The 20,145-nt window shown below is 36.4% G+C and overlaps 1 protein-coding gene and 1 long non-coding RNA gene across 2 annotated transcripts; both read left to right on the top strand.

The window, feature by feature from the left end:
• Positions 1-3,947: 3,947 nt before the first annotated feature.
• On the top strand, positions 3,948-6,578 carry LOC110940416 (thaumatin-like protein). The gene is made up of 2 exons (XM_022181957.2): positions 3,948-4,405; positions 6,106-6,578. The coding sequence occupies exons 1-2, from the start codon at positions 4,014-4,016 to the stop codon at positions 6,446-6,448; spliced, it is 735 nt and encodes a 244-aa protein (XP_022037649.1). The 5' UTR covers positions 3,948-4,013; the 3' UTR covers positions 6,449-6,578.
• A 9,008-nt stretch (positions 6,579-15,586) lies between these two features.
• LOC118492351 lies at positions 15,587-17,274 on the top strand. Its single transcript, XR_004893300.1, has 3 exons — positions 15,587-15,673; positions 16,585-16,650; positions 17,091-17,274. It is a non-coding gene; the product is annotated as an uncharacterized LOC118492351 (long non-coding RNA).
• Positions 17,275-20,145: the final 2,871 nt, after the last annotated feature.

The following is a 20,145-nucleotide window of genomic DNA, read 5'->3' as shown; positions in this document are numbered from 1 at the left end:
AGAATTCAAAAATCTTAAAGGAACATGGGCAGAACTATAATTCTTCATCTAGGAGAACCTGGTACCTACCTCCCTCTCTTCTTTTTAATCTTTCGGTATCTTTGTTCATTTGTTTGTCAAACAATGTTTACGCTTTAATGTTTGAGAACGTTTTTTATTTGATATTAATGTTGACCCGACCCGACCCAACCCGAATCGAATCATCGACGTCCAACCCGAACATATCACCTAGAAACAACACGATAGAAATTTTTTTTAGATCCAGTAATTTCCGACCTCTCGGTGAAAATTAACAAGCTTCGCCACTACTCTAAAATAAGAATTTGGTTTGTAGGGAATCAATGTCGTAGTGATTGTACGAGCATGTGATGACAGTGGAAACCAATGACACCCATTGAATAAACCAAATGTGTGGCCACGTGACCACTAACTAAATCCTGCAAATCATACCCTCCTATCTTTCTGTCATCCACAAACAAACCCTTCAATATATTTTGCTTTCATGTCGATTTATTAGTTTTTAATAAATTAAAGAGCAACTTTTTTCTAAATATTATTAGGGGGAGGGGTAGTGATCATTCATCACTCACAACATCCCTAATAAAATTCTGTCATGTCATTAATCATTATTCCATCACTCAAAACCTTTTTTAGTGAAAATGGTAATCACTTACAACACCCAACAATAAACTCTCACACCCCCTCACATCCAATTATCACGGAATGGCCATCACGCGTGAATTTTATCACGTGAAATTGTTCATCACGCGTTAAAGTTGTAGGTGGCGGTGGTTTATGGCATTATTCCACGCGTTGAAATTGTTCATCACGGAGAAAAAGGGCACCGCCCCGCCTTCCCTTATGCCGATAAAGAGTTTCAACTTTGAAAGTAACTTTTATTAATATTATCATACCGAGTTTTTTTCTTAACTCTTGTTATACACCCAGAAATTTTATTTTCACACAAGAAAATATTGGGTTTGAGTCCTATAAAATTCTTTACGATCCGTATAATGATATACGGCCATAGAGATCAAGACACAAAAGCATTTTCTAACATTTTTTTGGCAGTATTCTCCCTATATGACTCGTACTCTATATGGGTTGTATAGAAGCAAGATGTTAGTGACGAAGTTTGAAAATTTCCACCAGGGGTCGGAATATATAATTATAATATATTATAAATATGAATCATAGTTATTATCTTTTGTATGCATTTTTTATATCCAGATTATTTTTTATAACAAAAAAATTATGTTTAATATTATATAGTTATCAACTTATACAAAACTACTGGTTTATATAAAACCTACTTTTTAATGATTATTTTTTACCAACCTTATAATTAAGTTATTTTGTTTGTATGTATTATGTGTTCATACATAAGTTATAAGTTATCACTTTATTATTTTATCAGTTTTTTTTTTTTTAATTATTTGATTTTAGTTCATACATGCTATCGAATTTCCTTGTATTATTTTATTCCATGTTAATCAAATAATCCTACACAACCATGGTAAACCACAGGGCCGTCTTCGAAAATCACAAATTTTTTTTGGCCTTGTGCGAGATTAAAAATTTGGGCCCTATATATTAACTCAATATGTTTTTTTTATTGATTTGGGCCAAGTGTCATTAATCCTTTACACACTAAAACAGTTGGGCTTCTAAATTTGATTGGCAAAAACATTTGGGCTTTAACGTTTTTTGTTCATAAATCCAGTAACAAAAGTTAGTTTTTTATAATAATAACACAGTCTAATTTATTAAAACCATAATAATAATAATAATAATAATAATAATAATAATAATAATAATAATAATAATAATAATAATAATAATAATAATAATAATAATAATAATAATAATAATAATAATAATAATAATAGTTCATGATGTAAATGCATTCACATGCACGCATGAAATGCCATACGTAAAAATGGGCTTCAAGGCCCAACCTTGAATAAATAAAAAAAAATAAGAAAAAAAAAGATAGCTAGCAGGCATCGAACCAGAGACGTGTATACCAAACGCTAAGCGCGGTACCAATTGGACTACGTCAAGTTTCTTTGTTTCATTGGGACTACATATTTTATATATAAACAAAATGAAAAAAAATTACGGGCCCTAAAAGCTTTTGGGCCCTGTTCGGTGGCACGTCCTGCACACCCTATGGGCCGGGCCTGGTAAACAGGGGCGGACCCACATTGGTGCCACTGGGGTCCCCGGACCCCAATCTTTTTTAAAAAAATAGTAGATTCGGTATATTAAATTGTATATGGACCCCATAAATACAATTAGGTGGACACAATAGAAATAAAAAGAAAGCTGGTGTAGTGGTAAATCTTCTTCCTTTCCACCAAGAGGTCATGGGTTCAATCCTTGATGAGCCCATTTTTCTTATTTTTTTTTTTTAAATCTAGTTCAAATCTCACTTTAACTCGACCTAAACGAGGACCGACCCGAAAATGGACCCTATTGAAATAAAATCCTGGGTCCGCCACTGCTGGTAAACCACCCCAAACTTTTTCATACTCGTTGTCTAAGCAATACCATAAATTAAACCCAAAACCACCACCTCTCACAGACATTTTAAATCTCAGTAAATAACTATATATCGTATTTACTATTTAGTGTCTTAGTTAAGGCCAAATCAAACCAAACCCTAAATCGAAGAACATACAAGAGATAAAAAACAATATAAAAAACATTAGCTAGTGTAAACAAACCAATAACACGTACGTATATATATAAATTTAAAAGATGGCAAAAAAACACACGTTATTAATATGATAAAAATATAATAAGACGAGCAAAACACATTACAATCTTTGACGTTGTGGACAATAGGAATCAAGGACAAGTTGTGGTTCTTAATATTCGATCAAGTAATGACAACACCAACAACATTGACGACTTGGCCTACGACCACCAATGGTTTGTAAGTTGATAAAAATGAGACTAAAGTTTTCAAGAGTAAAATTCGGATTAATATGATTTTTTTTATTTATTAATTTTAATCTATATTATATTTTTCTAAACATAAATGGTATGTTATACAAAAATTAAAGAGATAACAAAAACCATTTTTATTAAGTGCCAAGACAATATATCATGACACATCAACTTTTCCTCTACTAATTACCTTCTTCACATGCCATGTTTTTTTTTCTTTTAGTTTTTATTTAATAGATACAAAATACATATTCTCAAGAAACACCGACTTATAACGTAATTAATTTTTATATAATTATACTTAAATCAAACAATTCTCCATTTAAATAACAATTTTACACAATTAATATTTTTTTTAACAATACAGATATTAACAACAAAGGCTAGCAGCCAGTGAAGCGTTTGTAGCCTAGCGACATCAACAAATACATTAAACATGTTTATCTCAAAGTAGTTGAGTCTTATTGTCCAATAGTTAATATTAGTCTAGATTAACACTATGTTTAGAAAGTACATGAATTAGCCTTTAAAAAAAAGTTACAGGCCAAGGGCTACAAGAAATGGACTACAACCACATTGGAAAATTAACGAAATGCAAATCACACCACAATTACCAATCCAACGTCGAGTTTGCGATGTTTTTAATCCATAGAAATTGTTCCTTTTTATGTCCTCTAAAATTTATAACACATATATAAATAAGAGAGTTAATTATTGTTTTCGTCTCTTTACTTTGTCAAAAATCACTATTTCAGTCCATTAGTTTAAAAATTACGATTTCAGTCCCTTTGGTTTCACTTTCGTAACCATTTCAGTCTTTGTACTTAACAGAATTAATGAATTGAAATGGTTACGAAAGTGAAACCACAGAGACTGAAATGGTTACGAAAATGAAACCACAGGGACTGAAATCGCAATTTTTAAACTAATGGACTGAAATAGTGATTTTTGACAAACAGGACGAAAACAGTAATTAACTCAAAATAAAAAGCAAGTATAACTCGTGTGGGAGTGTGGAGTGTTGTTACAAATTCCTGTTTTTCCACTAACATTCATTCATGGAAACAATGCAACTCCACACCATCTTCATGTTCTATTTTCTCCTCCTCTTTCACGGTGTATCCACCACAACAATCATGATGGTAAACAAATGCACCCATCCGGTCTGGCCGGGAATCCAACCCGGTGCCGGCCAGCCGGTTCTCGCCCGCGGCGGTTTTAAACTCCCACCAAAAAAAGCCTACACTCTCTTCCTCCCACCGGCCTGGTCCGGCCGTCTCTGGGGCCGTGTCGGCTGCTCATTCGACTCCACCGGCCGCGGTAAATGCACCACGGGCGACTGCGGAGGCTCCCTCTTCTGCAATGGCGCCGGCGGTACACCACCGGCAACATTAGCTGAAATCACCCTCACCGCCGAACAAGACTTCTACGACGTCAGTCTAGTCGACGGGTACTGCGGTGTTTAATCTTGAATCTTGATAGAGTTAGTTAGAATTTATTGTTTAAATGTTTATTTTGGTTATATTTATCGATTAAGTTTAGTTGGTGTATTTATTTAATTACTAATTAGAAGTCATTATTTCCCACTTGATAGACACATAATGTCATAAGCTTAAACCTAGATAAAAGAGTAGTTTAAAATTATTAGTGTAAAGTATAGGAGTAACAATTGTTGTTAAAATAAGTCATTATTTAATTATGATGGGTAGTTTGGTGATCAAGCAATACCAAGTATAAGTAGCGTAGGGTTGGCAATCGAATCCAAGTTTGATGGGTAAACTCGAAACCCGACAAATCTGGGATGGGTTTAGGGTCGGTTAATCAGGTTTGTTACGTGTTTGGGATTAGTTTTTATTTTTTTACAGGTTTGGGCTGGGTTTGGGATTTGATGATATACCCGTTTACCCAACTCAATTACCTAATAAAGTAAACCCATTTACCCGATTGTATACCCGATATAATTTCTTTTATATTTTTAAATATGTAAATATATAATACATCATTTATTCTATACACATAGGTATTTTATATCGTATACATTATAGTTATTTGATATATATTTCTTTAGTGATAATACTAAATGTAACTGATTAGTAGTTACCCGATGGGTTTTGGGTCGGGTATACCCAACGGGTAAACTTTTTAAAATTAATGGGTTACCCGAAACCCGCGGGTATACCCGATACTCGATGGGTATTTACCCACTAGAAACCCGGCGGGTTTGGGTCAAGCTTATCTAATCGGGTTTGGGGTTGGGATCATGGGCGAAGCATTGTGGATGCCTGGGGGTGCACCCGCCCACCCCAATGTTTCGGTTAGAAGTGTATAAGTTTCGATTTTTCGTCCGAAAATTTTAAAATTATATAGGATTGTCCCCCGATTATTTTTTCTAAATTGTATATCCTAAATATTTTTAAGAGTTAAATGCCATTTTATTCCCCGTGGTTTGGAACATTTTCCCAGTTTAGTCCAAAGGTTTCATTTTTCCACTTGTGGGTCCAAAAAGGTTTCACCGTTGCCATCTTAGTCCATTGGGTTAATTTCATTCATTTTTTCTGTTAATGAGAAGGCCAATTCGGTCATTTTATATGACCGAATTGCCCTATTAGTGAACAGAATTACATATAAAATGATCGAATTGGCCTTCTCGTTAACAGAAAAAATGGACGAAGTTAACCCAGTGGACTAAAATAGCAACGATGAAACCTTTTTGGACCCACAGGCTAAAAATGAAACCTTTAGACTAAACTAGCAAAATGACAAAAACCACAGGGACTAAAATGGCATTTAACTCTATTTATGAACTTTGTCTATAAATGATGGGTAGTTTAATAAATATACACTTTGTTTTATTTGGAACTATTATTATTTGACCCGACTTGAATCGAATAGCCAACCCGACCCGACCCGAAACATAACGATAGGAAAAAAAAATTTGAGTTCCATCACTTTATGCCCCTCGAAACTTTTGATCAAGCTCCGCCACCGATTGGGATTACCTAAGCCCGTCCCAAACCCGACCCATTGTCATTCCTAAAGTAGGGGTTTCCAGTCTTGGTTGTTTGAATTTACATACAGAATAAAGCCGTGAGTGCATTTCTCACAAGATCCTTTATTCGTTTGTTGTTTTTGATCCGATTGCTCCAACAGGTATAACATTCCGATAGCTATAAAGCCGTTTAAGGGGACCGGAAAATGCAGTTATGCAGGTTGCGTTAGCGATCTGAACATAATGTGTCCAGTGGGGTTGCAAGTGCGGTCACGCGACAAGAGACGGGTGGTGGCGTGTAGGAGTGCGTGTTCAGCGTTTAACGCTCCGAGGTTTTGTTGTACGGGGAGGTATGGGAACCCGCAGACGTGTAAACCTACGGCGTATTCAAGGATTTTTAAGGTGGCGTGTCCCAGGGCTTATTCGTATGCGTACGATGATCCCACTAGTATTGCAACTTGCAAAGGTGCTAGCTATTTGCTCACTTTCTGTCCTCATCATTAATGTTTCTAAACAATGTTTGTACGGTACAAGTGTTGATGGGTTCAAAATGCTACTTGAACTAGTTAGATGTATTTATGTTATATATGGAATGTATATTTTAATATTTAGAGTAAATTGCCCTTTTAGTGCATGTGGTTTATACCAAATTGTAATATGTTCTAAAAATAAAAAGTCTTGCAAAAACATTTTAATCCTTGCAGTTTTAGTTCATCTGGCTAATATCCATCCATTAATATCAACAAGTGAGGGGCAAAATTGTCATTCACTATCCAATATTATTTTTCTAAAGAAATATTATTTTCCCTGTTAAACAACAGGGACCAAAACCACAATATACTCTTCTTATTACTCTTCATATGTAATTAGAAAATGTGGTAACTTGAGCTATTTATAAATTATGAGATAAAAAAAAAACATTTTATAAATTTTAATAATACATTTAGCTAAGAATAAGATATCAAATTATGTTATAAAACTAAAACATTGTGTTACCATAGGGGTTTTCAGAATTCGATTCGGATTCATGAATTCGAAATTTGACTCGATTCGAATTCGATTAATTAGGTTCATATTTCGAGTTGATTCGTATTTGAGTACAGTAAACGAATTCGAATCGAATACGAATTTATGATTTTCAATTTGATTCGATTCGAAATTCGAATTCAACTTATATATAATTTTCTAATATATGTAAATACACACAAACATATATATACACACACATAACTTCTAAACTTGGCCAAAGTATGAACTACATCCATGAGTAACACGTTTATTATTTATAACATTACCAATACTAATTATTTCTAAATGAGTAAACTGCCATTTTGGTCCCTGTGGTTTGACCAGTTTTGCCACTTTAGTCCAAATCTCAAACTTATTACATCTGGGTCCATGTGGTTTGCATTTTGTTGCCATTTTAGTCCAAATCTCAAATCAGGTCAGATTCCCCACTAATGACCCTGCTATTTTGTCTTTACCCTCAGGGGCATTTTGGTCATTCTAGAATTATTATAACACATTTTTAATTAAACCACACACATTCATCTTCGACAACCCTCATCTCTTCATTTCATCAGATCTTCAACAACCCTCATCTTCAACAATCCTCATCTTCATCCCGCATCTTTCTCTCTCTCTCTCTCTCTCTCTCTCTCTCTCTCATCTTCATCCCTCCACCACCCTCTCGCCGCCAAGCACCACCACCTGCCACCACCCTCTCGCCGCCAAGCACCACCACCTGCAACCACCGGCCCTCTTTGTCTCTTACATCAGTCCCCCGTCGGTGAACCTGCAACACAATCCGGTGAACCTGCAACTCAATCCGGTGGGCACCTCCACCCAAATCGGTTTACCATGTGTTGTTAGATTTGTGGGTTTGTTGTGGATCTGGTGAACCTGCAACACAATGCGGTGAACCTGCAAGTCAATCCGGTGAGCACCTCCACACAAATCGGTTTACCATATGTTGTTAGATTTGTGGGTTTCTTGTGGATCTGGTAGTGTAGTGGTGTTGATAAGATTTTGGGGAACTTAAGGGGATTAGGGGTTAGGGCTTTTTTCCAGTGGTGGTGGTTGAGGTTGGGTAGTAGCAGCGGTGGTCGGTGAGGTCCGGCGGCAGAAGGGGATGTGTGGTAATGACGTGTTGGCGGTGGTGGTGGTCTCAGGTCTGTTAGCAGAAGGAGAGGGGTGGTGATGACGTGCTACTGGAAGTGGCCTGTTACCTGAAATGGATGGGAGGTGGTTGATGAATGGTGATATTGGGTTTGTAGTGGCCGGATACGGCGGTGGTGGTGGTGGTGGCGGAGGTTGATTGAAGAGAGAGATGGAAGAGGTGGGGGATAGTTGAAGGAAGAAGATGAGCTGGGCAAATCAACTGGTTATTTATCTTCAAACATTATTTTGGACCAAAATGACTAAAATGCCCCTGAGGGTAAAGACAAAATAGCAGGGTCATTAGTGGGGAATCTGACCTGCTTTGAGATTTGGACTAAAATGGCAACAAAATGCAAACCACAGGGACCCAGATGTAATAAGTTTGAGATTTGGACTAAAGTGGCAAAACTGGCCAAACCACAGGGACCAAAATGACAGTTTACTCTTTCTAAATTTTTACCTAACTTAAATCGCAACTAGTAACCAACCTATCTTCTAAATTTTGGTGTTTTGACATATTGAGAGTTAATTAATTTTGCAGATTATTATATTTTATGTTGAATATAATTAGTTTGTAATAGTTTAAGAAAATAAAAGTAAAATAATTATTGTTTAGTGTGAATTTGAATTAAATCGAATGAATTCTAATTCGAGTTTCAAATACTAATCTAATCGAATATGAATTCAAGTAAAAAAAATAAAAAGTCGATTGAATAGTTCGAAAATTCGCTATTCGATTCGATAAACATCCATGTGTTAAAAAACACAACTGTTAAAAGAAACTTTATTTTATCAAACACAATTGTAAGGAAAAGACGTATACAAAATATTAATTTAAAATAAACTATGATATACAAACTTTAAGCCTGACGACCCTAACAAGGTGTTGATATTGGTATTGGTATGCTCTTCTACCTTATCTTTCTAAAGTGGGAAATTGTGTTTGAATAAAACTAGAATTTAGGACACGCGCGTTACGGCGGTAACGTTAAACCTAACAAATACTAAATGTAAAAATATCGAATCATAAAATTTATATCAAAACGTACAACACTCTCATAAAGAAAGAATGACTAAGTCGAATTTTTAAAAAAACATCTTCCTACTTGTAACAAATACAAAAGTTACATAATTTTAGAAACCTTATTATTTGTAATAAAATCAGTTATTCACTTTCTAGGTTTGATTCTTATCCTATAAAGATTTTAGGCTGTTTAGGTTTAACTGTTATCCTACAAAAAAAAAAATTAGCTGTTAAATAGTAAAATTAGGGTTATTTTTAGATTTAAATTATTACACTATCACAAATCGAATCCTACGTGTTAAATTCATGGGCGTAGCATAGTGGGCGCGGGAATGGGTGTCCGACCCTTCGAACTTTTTGCTCAGTAGTGGAGAGTATGTAGTTTCTGTATAGAAATTTTTTGGTATACACGTTTTTGACCCCCCCCCCCCTCAGTTTTATAGAAATTTTTGGGTATATACGTTTTCGACCCCTCGGTCGAAAATCTCAAGCTTCGCCACTGGTTAAATTATTACACTATCGCAAATCTGATCCTTCTTTTGTGAGTAAATCGTCTTCTATAAAAAAATGTTATATTGTTCTAATAGTTTGTTCCAATTTAGTGGGTAACATATAGAAAGAATGTGTTAAGAGCATGGTTGCATGAATGATCTTTTTAAATATAATAATTAATAAAATGGAAAGAGTACTAAAAATAAAATAGAGTAAATTACAAGTTTTGTCCTTTATGTTTGTATCAAATTACAGACGGTGTCCTTTGCCTTTAAATTTAACGAGTTTTGTCCTTAACGTTTCAAAATCTTGCACGTTATGCCCTTTAGTCCACACTCAGTTAGATTTTTTGGTTAAGTATGGTCATGTGACTTGCACACGAGGGCATCTTTGTCATTTTATCTTTCAGAGGCTATTTTGCAATGAATTATTATTCAGGGACTATTTGTAAAACACTGAAAAAAATTTATAAAAACTCCCCCTCCTCTCTCTCTCTCTCTCTCTTCTATCTCTCTCATCACTTCTCCCCATTGATGAGAGAGAGAGAGAGGGGAAGGAGAGTTTTTATATATATTTTTTTATTTTTCAGTGTTTTACAAATTGTCCCCGAATAATAATTCATTGCAAAATAGCCCTTGAAAGATAAAATGACAAAGATACCCTCATGTGCAAGTCACATGATCATACTTCACCAAAAAATCTAACTGAGTTTGGGCTAAAGGATATAACGTGCGAGATTTTGAAACATTAAGTATAAAACTCGTCAAATTTAAAGGCAAAAGACACCGCCTTTAATTTGTTAGAAACAGAAATGACAAAACTTGTAATTTACTCAACATATAATAGATCTTCTGCAATGACTTTAACAAAACAATTGAAACCTTCTCTACTCTCTCTCTTTCTCTCTCCCTCTCTCTTCACTTTCTCTTTCTATGCTCTTTCATCACCACACAACTCACAGATACCACCGTCATACCACCTACCGCCTACCACCCTCGCCACCACCATCGGCTGACTGCCAACATCCACCATCACAAGAATGTAGAACCACCACCTAGCCACTGCCACAACATCCCAACCACCTAACCCCAACCACCATAGCACCACCACCTAGCCGTCACCGTCTCCGTTTTAAAAGCCGACGAAAATGACGGCAGTTCCATCCTCGGCTGCAGGCTGCAAGCTGCAACCATCACCATCATCCTCTTTAACTGTTTGGCATGTAGTTTTGATCATCAAGAGAGTAGAGAGAGAATGAAGAGAGTAGAGAGAAATGTGTAGGATAAAAGTGAAAAGTATTGATATGGTTGTGCTTTACTAACTTATATATAAAGCTTTGTAAACTTGTAAAAAGTTGAATCGTGAAACTCTTTCACAAACTAAACTAAATTTATGAATTAATATAGGGGAAATTGAAAGGTGTGTGAATAAGATTAACCTAACATAATTTCTGAGGGAAAGATGTACTTAAAATATTAATTAGTAGGAAAAGACATAATTTCTTTTATAGGAAAAGACACAATATATTGATTTATACTAATTTCTTTTATAGGAAAAGACACAATATATTGATTTATACTAAACTGTTTTATAAAGACTTAGTAAATTGTTATTTTAGTCTATGAGGTTTGTGTAAATTTGTCATTTTAGTTCAAATAGTTTTTTTTTCTTCTTTGGGTCTCTGACTTTTCCCTTATGTTGCCATTTTGATTACATTACCTAACTCCGTCCAAAAACCTCCATTTTTAACCAGGGGCATTTTCAATTTAAATCTTTCAAGTTGCCATTTTGATCCATTGAAAAAATAAAAGAAAAATATCTAATTAGTGGGACCCACCCGTACCCTCCCTTTCTTCATCAAACCCACACACACACTCTCTCTTCCCCCCCTTCTCTCTTACCTTCACCTCACTTTACATCTCCCACCCAACACCACCATCAACACCAGCCGCCACAACCACCACCACCACCATCGACACCATCCACCACTGCCACCACTGTCACTACCCTCTTCCACAGACGACCTCTATCTCCGAGGTGAGTGTATCAATAGATACATACATATATCTATGTGTAGAGAGAGGATAAATTCAAGTTTATTTAATCTCGTTGTGCAAATGTAATCAATCGCCTCAACTCTCTCTGTGGTAAAGGAATGATTTTATTTACCCTGCACACGACCAGGATTACGTTCTGAAAGGATCAGAAAAATCATCGTCGTCGGACTCCAGCCAAGTTGATTTTCCGGCCGTTAAACATAGAAGGAATCAATCATGTAGTGCAACCGGCTGTTAAAAATAGAAGGAATCAATCATGTAGAGGCCATCTAGGGAGGAGGGTAGTGACGGTGGTGGCAGTGGTGGATGGTGTTGATGGTGGTGTTAGATGGGAGATATAAAGTGAGGTGAAAGTATATAGAGAGAAGATTTGATGAAGAAGGGGAGGGTAGGGGTGAGTCCCACTAATTAGATATTTTCTTTTATATTTTCAATATATAAAAAAAAAAGAATGGATCAAAATGGTAATTTGAACCCCTGGTTAAAAATGGGGTTTTTAGACGAAGTTAGACAATGTAATCAAAATGACAACAAAAGGGAAAAGTCAGGGACCCAGAGGAGAAAAAAAAACTATTTACATTAAAATGACAAATTTAAACATAACTCAGGGACTAAAATGAAAATTTTCTCTAAAGACTTTAAACATGTGGTTTTCCTTGTAAACAAATAATATTATTTTGTAAAAAAACTACGTTATAATAATATTATTTTATAATAAACTACGTTATAATAACTTTAAACCTGACATAATTTCTTAATTTATGATGTAATATATTATTTAAACTTTAGTTTAAAAAAATTTTATTATATTTATGAAATTTGGAAGGATACATTGTATCGAGCATTTATTTTGTTAATGTAAGACTACAGGAGAACTGAAAAAAAATATAGAGTAAAACTGTGGTTTTAATCCTTGTGGTTTAAAAGGGTAAAATAATATTTATTTAATATTAGATATTGTTAATGAATAGATATTAGTCTGGTGGATTAAAACTGCATAGATTGGGAACCTGCGTGTGTTTTTTTAAGAGTTTCTATTTTTGTAATATATAACAATTTGATATAAACCGTAGGAGCCAAAACAACAATTTACTCTAATATTTATATTCGCTAAACAAATTTCTTATGCTTGATTTTTATTCGCTATTGGAGTTAGGATCGAAAAGGAACTTGGACCGTTATTACTTAGATCATATTCTCAATTTATTTGCATACTCGAACAAAGAAGTATTTGCAAGGAGCAAATTTCACAATTTTGGTGACTGAAGGCTTTTTTATAATTTGAACATGCTATTTTCAGGTCAATCTATTAGGAAGTGTTACATAGTTATGGTTCATTACTTCATTAGCGTTAACCTACAGTTAAATTCAAGGTTGCAACACGTTTTATCGTAAATGTTTTGAATTGTATAAAAAGTAGCGTTTGTTGAACAAATTTCTCGGGCCATTCAATGATGTTTGATGCTTTGATTAAAGGGGTATTGATCCTAATGTAGCGTTTGGTATGCAAGAATGAGAGGTGGAATGGATCATTGTGAGGGAATACAGAAAAGAGTGTTTGGTTGGTCGATGTAATGGAATCGCCTATTTTAAAATGCATTCCATTCCCTCAAAATCATTCCATCTGCCCCCCCCCCCCTATTTTTTTTCCATTTCATTCCCTTTTCACCCTTCATTAACAACACCACAACCCACCAACATTGCCACCACCACCCACCACCACCACTACCGCCATCCACCACCGTCGCATGTCGCCGGCACCCACCACCGTCACCACTACCACTGCCACTGCCGCCAACTCTGCTGTGGGGATCTTACGGTTCTGTTTTCAGTAACTGGAGGGCGGACACGGGGGCGTGTTCGGTGGGCACAGCCCCGTGTTCAGCTACTGTCTAACTTAAAACAAGATTGCCAGTAACAAAGATTGGGCACGGGCGTGTTCAGTGGGCACAGCCCCGTGTTGAAGTCTGCAGATGCTGAAAATTTTAAAAAAATCCTAAAAGGAAAAGAGAAATAAGAAAAAAAAAATTAGGCCGTTGATTCCTAACTTTCTTAAAATCCTTGTGTGCCCGGCAACGGCGCCAAAAACTTGGTGTGTGTCAAGTGTATCATGTTTTTCTTGATATTTTAAGCCCATTTTACACATTAGTCAAGTTTTAAATTTATAAAACACGATATTCTACTAACACTAAACACACATATGGGCAAGTGCTCCCATCGTGAGCGTAGTATAGTGTTAGTAAGATACCGAGGTCGTCCATGTGACAACTGGCAAATAACCGGTAATTCTGTACAATCTAATCACTATTTATATTTCTTAATCTCATGCATTTAGCGTAATTTAATTACATAACTGTGTCGTATACTGGATATCAGTGTTAGGACAAGAAAACAAAGCTAAAACATATGCTGGTTTTCGTCATATTTCGAAACCAGTCAAACAATATCCTAAAAGTGTAGGTAAAAAGTGTTGCGTGCACTATTCACGGTACACTATTCATGCCAGCAAAACCGTGAAAACAGAACGAAACACTGAAAAACGACACACGGATAACATAACTGAGTCCATTATAATAAGAAAACAATAATACGAAAGCATATCTTGCAAAGATACAAGACCATCCGGTATAACGCCCTAATTGCAAAAATGTCCATTTCGGCAAAAAATATGACATTTTAATTCGTCCGAAACCATAATTTAGCAGTTCCGGGACTTCGGAATTATGTCACTTGATGAAAAACACGCTAAAACATTTTAAGGATATCAATGGGATGACCAAAATCATAAGCTTCCGATGTTATATCGCTATGCACTAAACTAGTCCGTTAGCGAACCGACGAGCTAGTAAGCACTATTTCCGACATCATAACAACCAAAGGAAAACTCTAGTGAACTAGTTAAGCCTATTATGGGACTCGGAATCACCTCATGCTTCGCTTAACGGTGGAATAACAACTTGCTACGAAGTCTTGTCGGTATGACATAAAAGTGTCGTTAACTAGTCGACGCCTAAGCGAAAAGAATTGAAGGTATCAAAATACAACTTACACTAGTCTAGTGAACTAGTTAACCATATTTTGATGTCGCAAGTTGTAACGCCCGGCTATTTTCGTACTTTCCATTTATAGCAAGCCTGTTTGCATTTCTATTTTTGAAAGCTTGTTCCTTTTGTATTTCGTATTTCGTTTCAAACCAATGTAAATCCGAGACTTCGATCGTAATGAAATTCTATTTTTTTAAATACATGCTTATACGTGTTGCAATACTTGGGTTATACGTTACCAATCTCGAATGCATACGCGCAACCCATACTCGACATACCGATACTTATTACTTATACATACTTGTTAACTATTAAATACGTATAGTGGTAATAATATAATAATAATAGTATTTCTAATAACCATAAAATAGTAATATTATAATAACAACAATAATAATAATAATAATAATAATAATAATAATAATAATAATAATAATAAAATAATACTATAATACGTAACATCAACAATCAACGTAAAGTTGATGTTGAATTCTTTAAATATACATATTAATATGTTAAAAAAAAAGGAAAGAAGTAAAGGATGGCAGCATTGGCGGCCACAACATGGTTGTGTAGTAATTTCCTTTTTGCTTTTTAACTATGGTTTCCTACTAACATAATAAGGGATTCATTAATATAATATATAACTTAATAATCATAATCTAGATTCAGCACACACACAAAAAAAAAAAAAGAAATGTATGCGCTGATGACAGCCTCACGGCCGCACCCAGGTGGGGGTGTTTGGTTGTGTTTTTTTTAATGCCAAACTCCCAACTATTTGTATTAATTGCAACCCACTTAAACCCTAATCCTTCCTCCCTATAAATAGCTCTTATAATCAGCCTACTTACCACTTTACAAACTCAAATCTTACTCTCAAATCTCTCCAAAATCACTCTCAAAGCTCTTGCAAATCAGAAATTCGGACAGATTCATACCTCCTACAAAAGTGAGCATAACTTGCTCAAAACTCAACCAAATCACTTGATTCTTCTTTCTAAATGCTTGGATAATCTTTGGGCTTGATTCCTTGATCTCTCCTTGGAGAAATCAGACCTGGAAATACCCTAAAAGTGCCCATAAACTTTCTGTTGTGTTTTTAAAAACTTTCTAAACTCTTGTTTACTTCAAACAAACTTGTGTTCTTATGCTTCTAGTCTCTTGTATGATTAGTAAAGCCAAACCAAGGTTGTTTTACACTTAATAGGAGTGTCTAAACACTCTAAACTTTCTGTTTTAATCGAGTTCTTAGCTCACAAGTGGTGTCAAGTCTTGAACTTGAAGATGGTGTGACTACTTGGCTAGCCTAGGCTAACCTACATACATGTCCACACACCACTTGATGTTTTGCTTAGTTAGTTGTAATTTTTTTTTTGTACATATCTATGAGGTTCCTAAAGAGAAGATTCGTCTTCCTACCTCCTACATGACCACATGTTAATAAATCATTCGAGGTACCAAAGTGGAGGGTTTCACCTCCCACCTCCTACTTGACTTATATGACACCAAGAGGTACCAAAGTGGAAGGTCTAACCTCCCGCCTCCTACATGACTAAGTATATTATTATGTATATTATAACTATGATAGACCTTAAAACCGAACCCTTGGTAGTGATTATATAAATCCCCTATCAAGCTAATAAGTTTATCACTATGTGTGTAGTTCCTTGTCACGATTCTAATAGGTCTTGAACCTATGAAATCACATACAAATCCTTAGGGATTACTATAGTCTCAAGACAAGTGCTAATACCATAGTGAATATTTTCATAATATTTACTTTTTCATTCTTTGAATCTTAAGTCCGAATATCCCATCTTTCTTCCAAATTACTCATACACCTTGACTTTCCTCTTGTAGGATAACTTGGTGTTCCCTCCATCAAATCAACTCTTCACGGATTCAAGTGGGAAAGCTTGCAAAACCGTGAGTACACTCGACCCATTTACCTTTTAAACCACTTTTGGGTTGTAACATGTTACCATACAAAATTACACTTACACACACATAAACATGCTTTACGAACTCAATCCGTTATACATGCTACTTGTTATGCTAGATAATACATGCTTTATGCCATTACTATGTTATACCCTCGCTTAACAATTATAGCGCTATAGGAGTAGCACACCACCCGACGGGGGTTTATTAGGTCAATATACTATACGGTCTTGTTACTTTTGTGACAAGGGATGCTAAATACTAGTGGACACTTTGGGTTTAGACGTAATGATATGCATGCTAGTTACCTTGTATACAAATTGCCATGTGGATTCGAGTAAAATGCTTTATACTTATGCTATACTATTCAAACCTTGTGTACTCGCCTTTGCTTTTGCATTGAATTTTATTTTAACATGTTACAGGTTGATGATGATGAGACCATGAAATGAAGTAGGCATGATGCCTAGATACACATATAGACGTTTAGGTTTAAATGTTGTATCAATTTTGATTATGTTGTTATGTATTTCTTCGAACATGTTGTTATTTGAGATTTCTATGTAATGTTGACAATTTGATTTATGAAATGAAAAAGGTTGATTTAAATATTGTCACAAATAGCGTTATGAAGTCTCTTGCAATCTTGTTCGTCTCACTCCGATGTTTCCGCCATCGGTTGGGGTGTGACAGATTGGTATCAGAGCCATAACTATAGGGAATTAGGAAAATTGCCATGCTTTTGCCTTAATCTATAGTTCTAGGAATTTTGTCTCTTATTTGTTGTTTAAAACTTTTGTACTCTACCATGCATGCTTCCTAGCTACACTTCTTGTTATTAAATTTATGCGCCTTTCCTAAGGCTAACACGAATACACTTATGCTATTTTATACTCTTGTAACATCAACGAGACAACTTTACCAAAATAGGCGTGAAACCCACAATTTGGTAAACGACTCTCACTCTACCTTTAATCTATTTTTGCACGAAATTCACCATTAAGCTAGGAGTGACATCCACATCTAAATGGTAATTTCCATTTCAACTCTAGTGGACCCTTGTCAAAGTGTCAAAATTTTATCTTTGGCCGACAAGTACCAACCACATTTAGGGTACGAGATCGTCAAGTTAGGGGTGAAACCCGCATCTTGTCGATTAAGTCCCATTCCTTGATTTTTATTCTCGCCAAAGTCCCGAATGTTCCAATCATTTAGAGATGTGTAGTAACCGGAAGGGTAAGATACCGTTAATCGCTTCTCGACGAGAGTATCTTACTTATAGGCCAAAGCACAATATCTCTAAATCGAAAGGACTTTCGACCCACTTTGGAATTGTCGGCGTTTCTCTACCCGAAACAATCCTATGTTTTATTGAGCCTCTCTTTTATGTATCTCAATTTATATGTGATTTTATACTTGAACGTTCATTCATTTCGAAATGTCGTTTTAATCATTTCGCACGTTACCGCAATCACAAACAATAATAATTCTCGTGAACAAACTAAATTTATACCCACTTTACGCAACTTATGTGTTATACTTGTTGAATGCATGTGGAAACTTATGCTCTATGTGAACTTTACTTGATACATGAACATTTACTTGCTTTTACATACACAAACCTTATTTTCAACTAATGATCAAGTCTCATCCTTTCCTTCTCTTTTTCAATCTTTTAGATGTCGTCTAGTTCCTCCAAGAGATGCAAGTCAAAGAAGGGTTCGACTTCCACCGCCATGTCTCAAAAAGATTGCATGAAATTTATGGCCAAGCAATTTGCTAAAGTCCTACCCGACATCGTTAGCAAGATTCAAACCGATTCACCGCATGGCTCTGTTGACTCAAAGGCAGACAAACCCAAACCGACCTTCCAGTTTAAGCAATTCATGGCTTGTAAACCCTTAGAATTTACTGGCAAGAATGGCGCTACCGCCATGATGAACTGGTTTGATGCCATCGAGCTTACTTTCTTGCAAAGTGGTTGCCCTGACGAACTAAGAACCTTGAATGCAACTGGGGTGTTTCGTGAAAAGGCACTCGAGTGGTGGACGACTGAACGTAACAAAAGAGGAAACGAGGTCGCACATGCTATGCCGTGGGACGATCTCAAACAGCTTATGAAAGACCACTTCTGTCCCCCTCATGAACTCCAAAAATTGGAGAACGAATTTTGGAACCTTACTCAGAAGGGGAGTGACATGGATGGCCTGATTACGCGCTTTAAACAACTCAGTGTTCTTTGCCCTGGACAAGTTGAGACCGTTCCTAAGACCATAGCCAAATTCGTTCGTTGTGTTGCACCTTCCCTGACAAACCACCTTGCCTCTGCTAATCCCTAAACCATCGAAGATGCCTTTCGTATAGCCACCGAACTTAACAACAACTGCGTTCTTCATGGAACCTTTGACAAGGTTTCAACGAAGAGTGCACGCCAAGCTACAATTGACGCTCCTGATGAGCTCAAACCCTCCCAACCGTCTAAGAAAAACCAAGGCAAGAAGCGGAAGGCTTCGAGCCAAAATTGTGCGGTCGTCACTCCGCCAAACCCACAACCTTTACAAACCGTACCAGCCACTAATCCCACAACCTTTGGACCACAAGGAAACTACGTTGGGTCGTGGCCCAAATGCAACCAATGCTTTTACCATCATCCTACTGGCACCCCCTGTCGCAAATGCTTCACCTGTAACAGACTAGGGCATTTTGCCAACCGTTGTCGCAACAACCTGAAGCCCGATCAAAACCAGGCTATGGTAGCTCAACACCCTGCTCCCAATCAACCTCAGAACCAAACCGTTCGTGTGCGAGCATGTTATAAGTGTGGTGATGTCAACCACATGGCAGATGTCTGTCCTCAACGAAAACAACCACAGCAACCACAGCAACAACAGCAGCAGCAGCAACAACAGGCTCAACAACCCGCTCGAGGCCGAGCCTTTCTTCTCACTACTGCTCAAGCTCAAAACGCGAATGATGTCATTACTGGTACGTTCCTTGTGAACCATATTTATGCTTCTTGTCTATTTGATACTGGCGCCGATAAAAGTTTTGTGTCGTTAGAATTCGAGTCCTTGCTCAAGTGTAAACGCTCTAAGTTGCCAAAATCTTTCGCTGTCGAGGTCGCTAATGGTAAAACCGCCACTGTCGATTCCGTTCTCTCCAATTGTTCCTTGATTCTCAACGATCATACGTTTTCGATCAACCTTATACCTATGCAAATGGGTAGCTTTGACATCATAGTAGGCATGGACTGGCTTAGGCGAGTTCGTGCTGAAGTTGTTTGTTCTGAAAAGTTTATCCGCCTTCCTCTTCCAAACGGTGATTCCCTACACGTCTATGGTAAAAAGCCTTCTCAAGGCCTTAAGCTTATGTCGTGTATCAAAGCAAACAAGTGCTTACGCAAGGGTACCTTCGCCTTTCTCGCCCACATTGTGGAAAAGAAGGACAAAGGCTCAAGCATAAGCGACGTTCCTGTTGTAC

This window comes from Helianthus annuus, chromosome 5 (assembly GCF_002127325.2).
Source record: "Helianthus annuus cultivar XRQ/B chromosome 5, HanXRQr2.0-SUNRISE, whole genome shotgun sequence".
NCBI classification, from domain to species: Eukaryota; Viridiplantae; Streptophyta; class Magnoliopsida; order Asterales; family Asteraceae; genus Helianthus; species Helianthus annuus.
The sequence above is the reverse complement of the archived record's forward strand: the minus strand, read 5'-3'. Positions and strand labels throughout refer to the sequence as shown.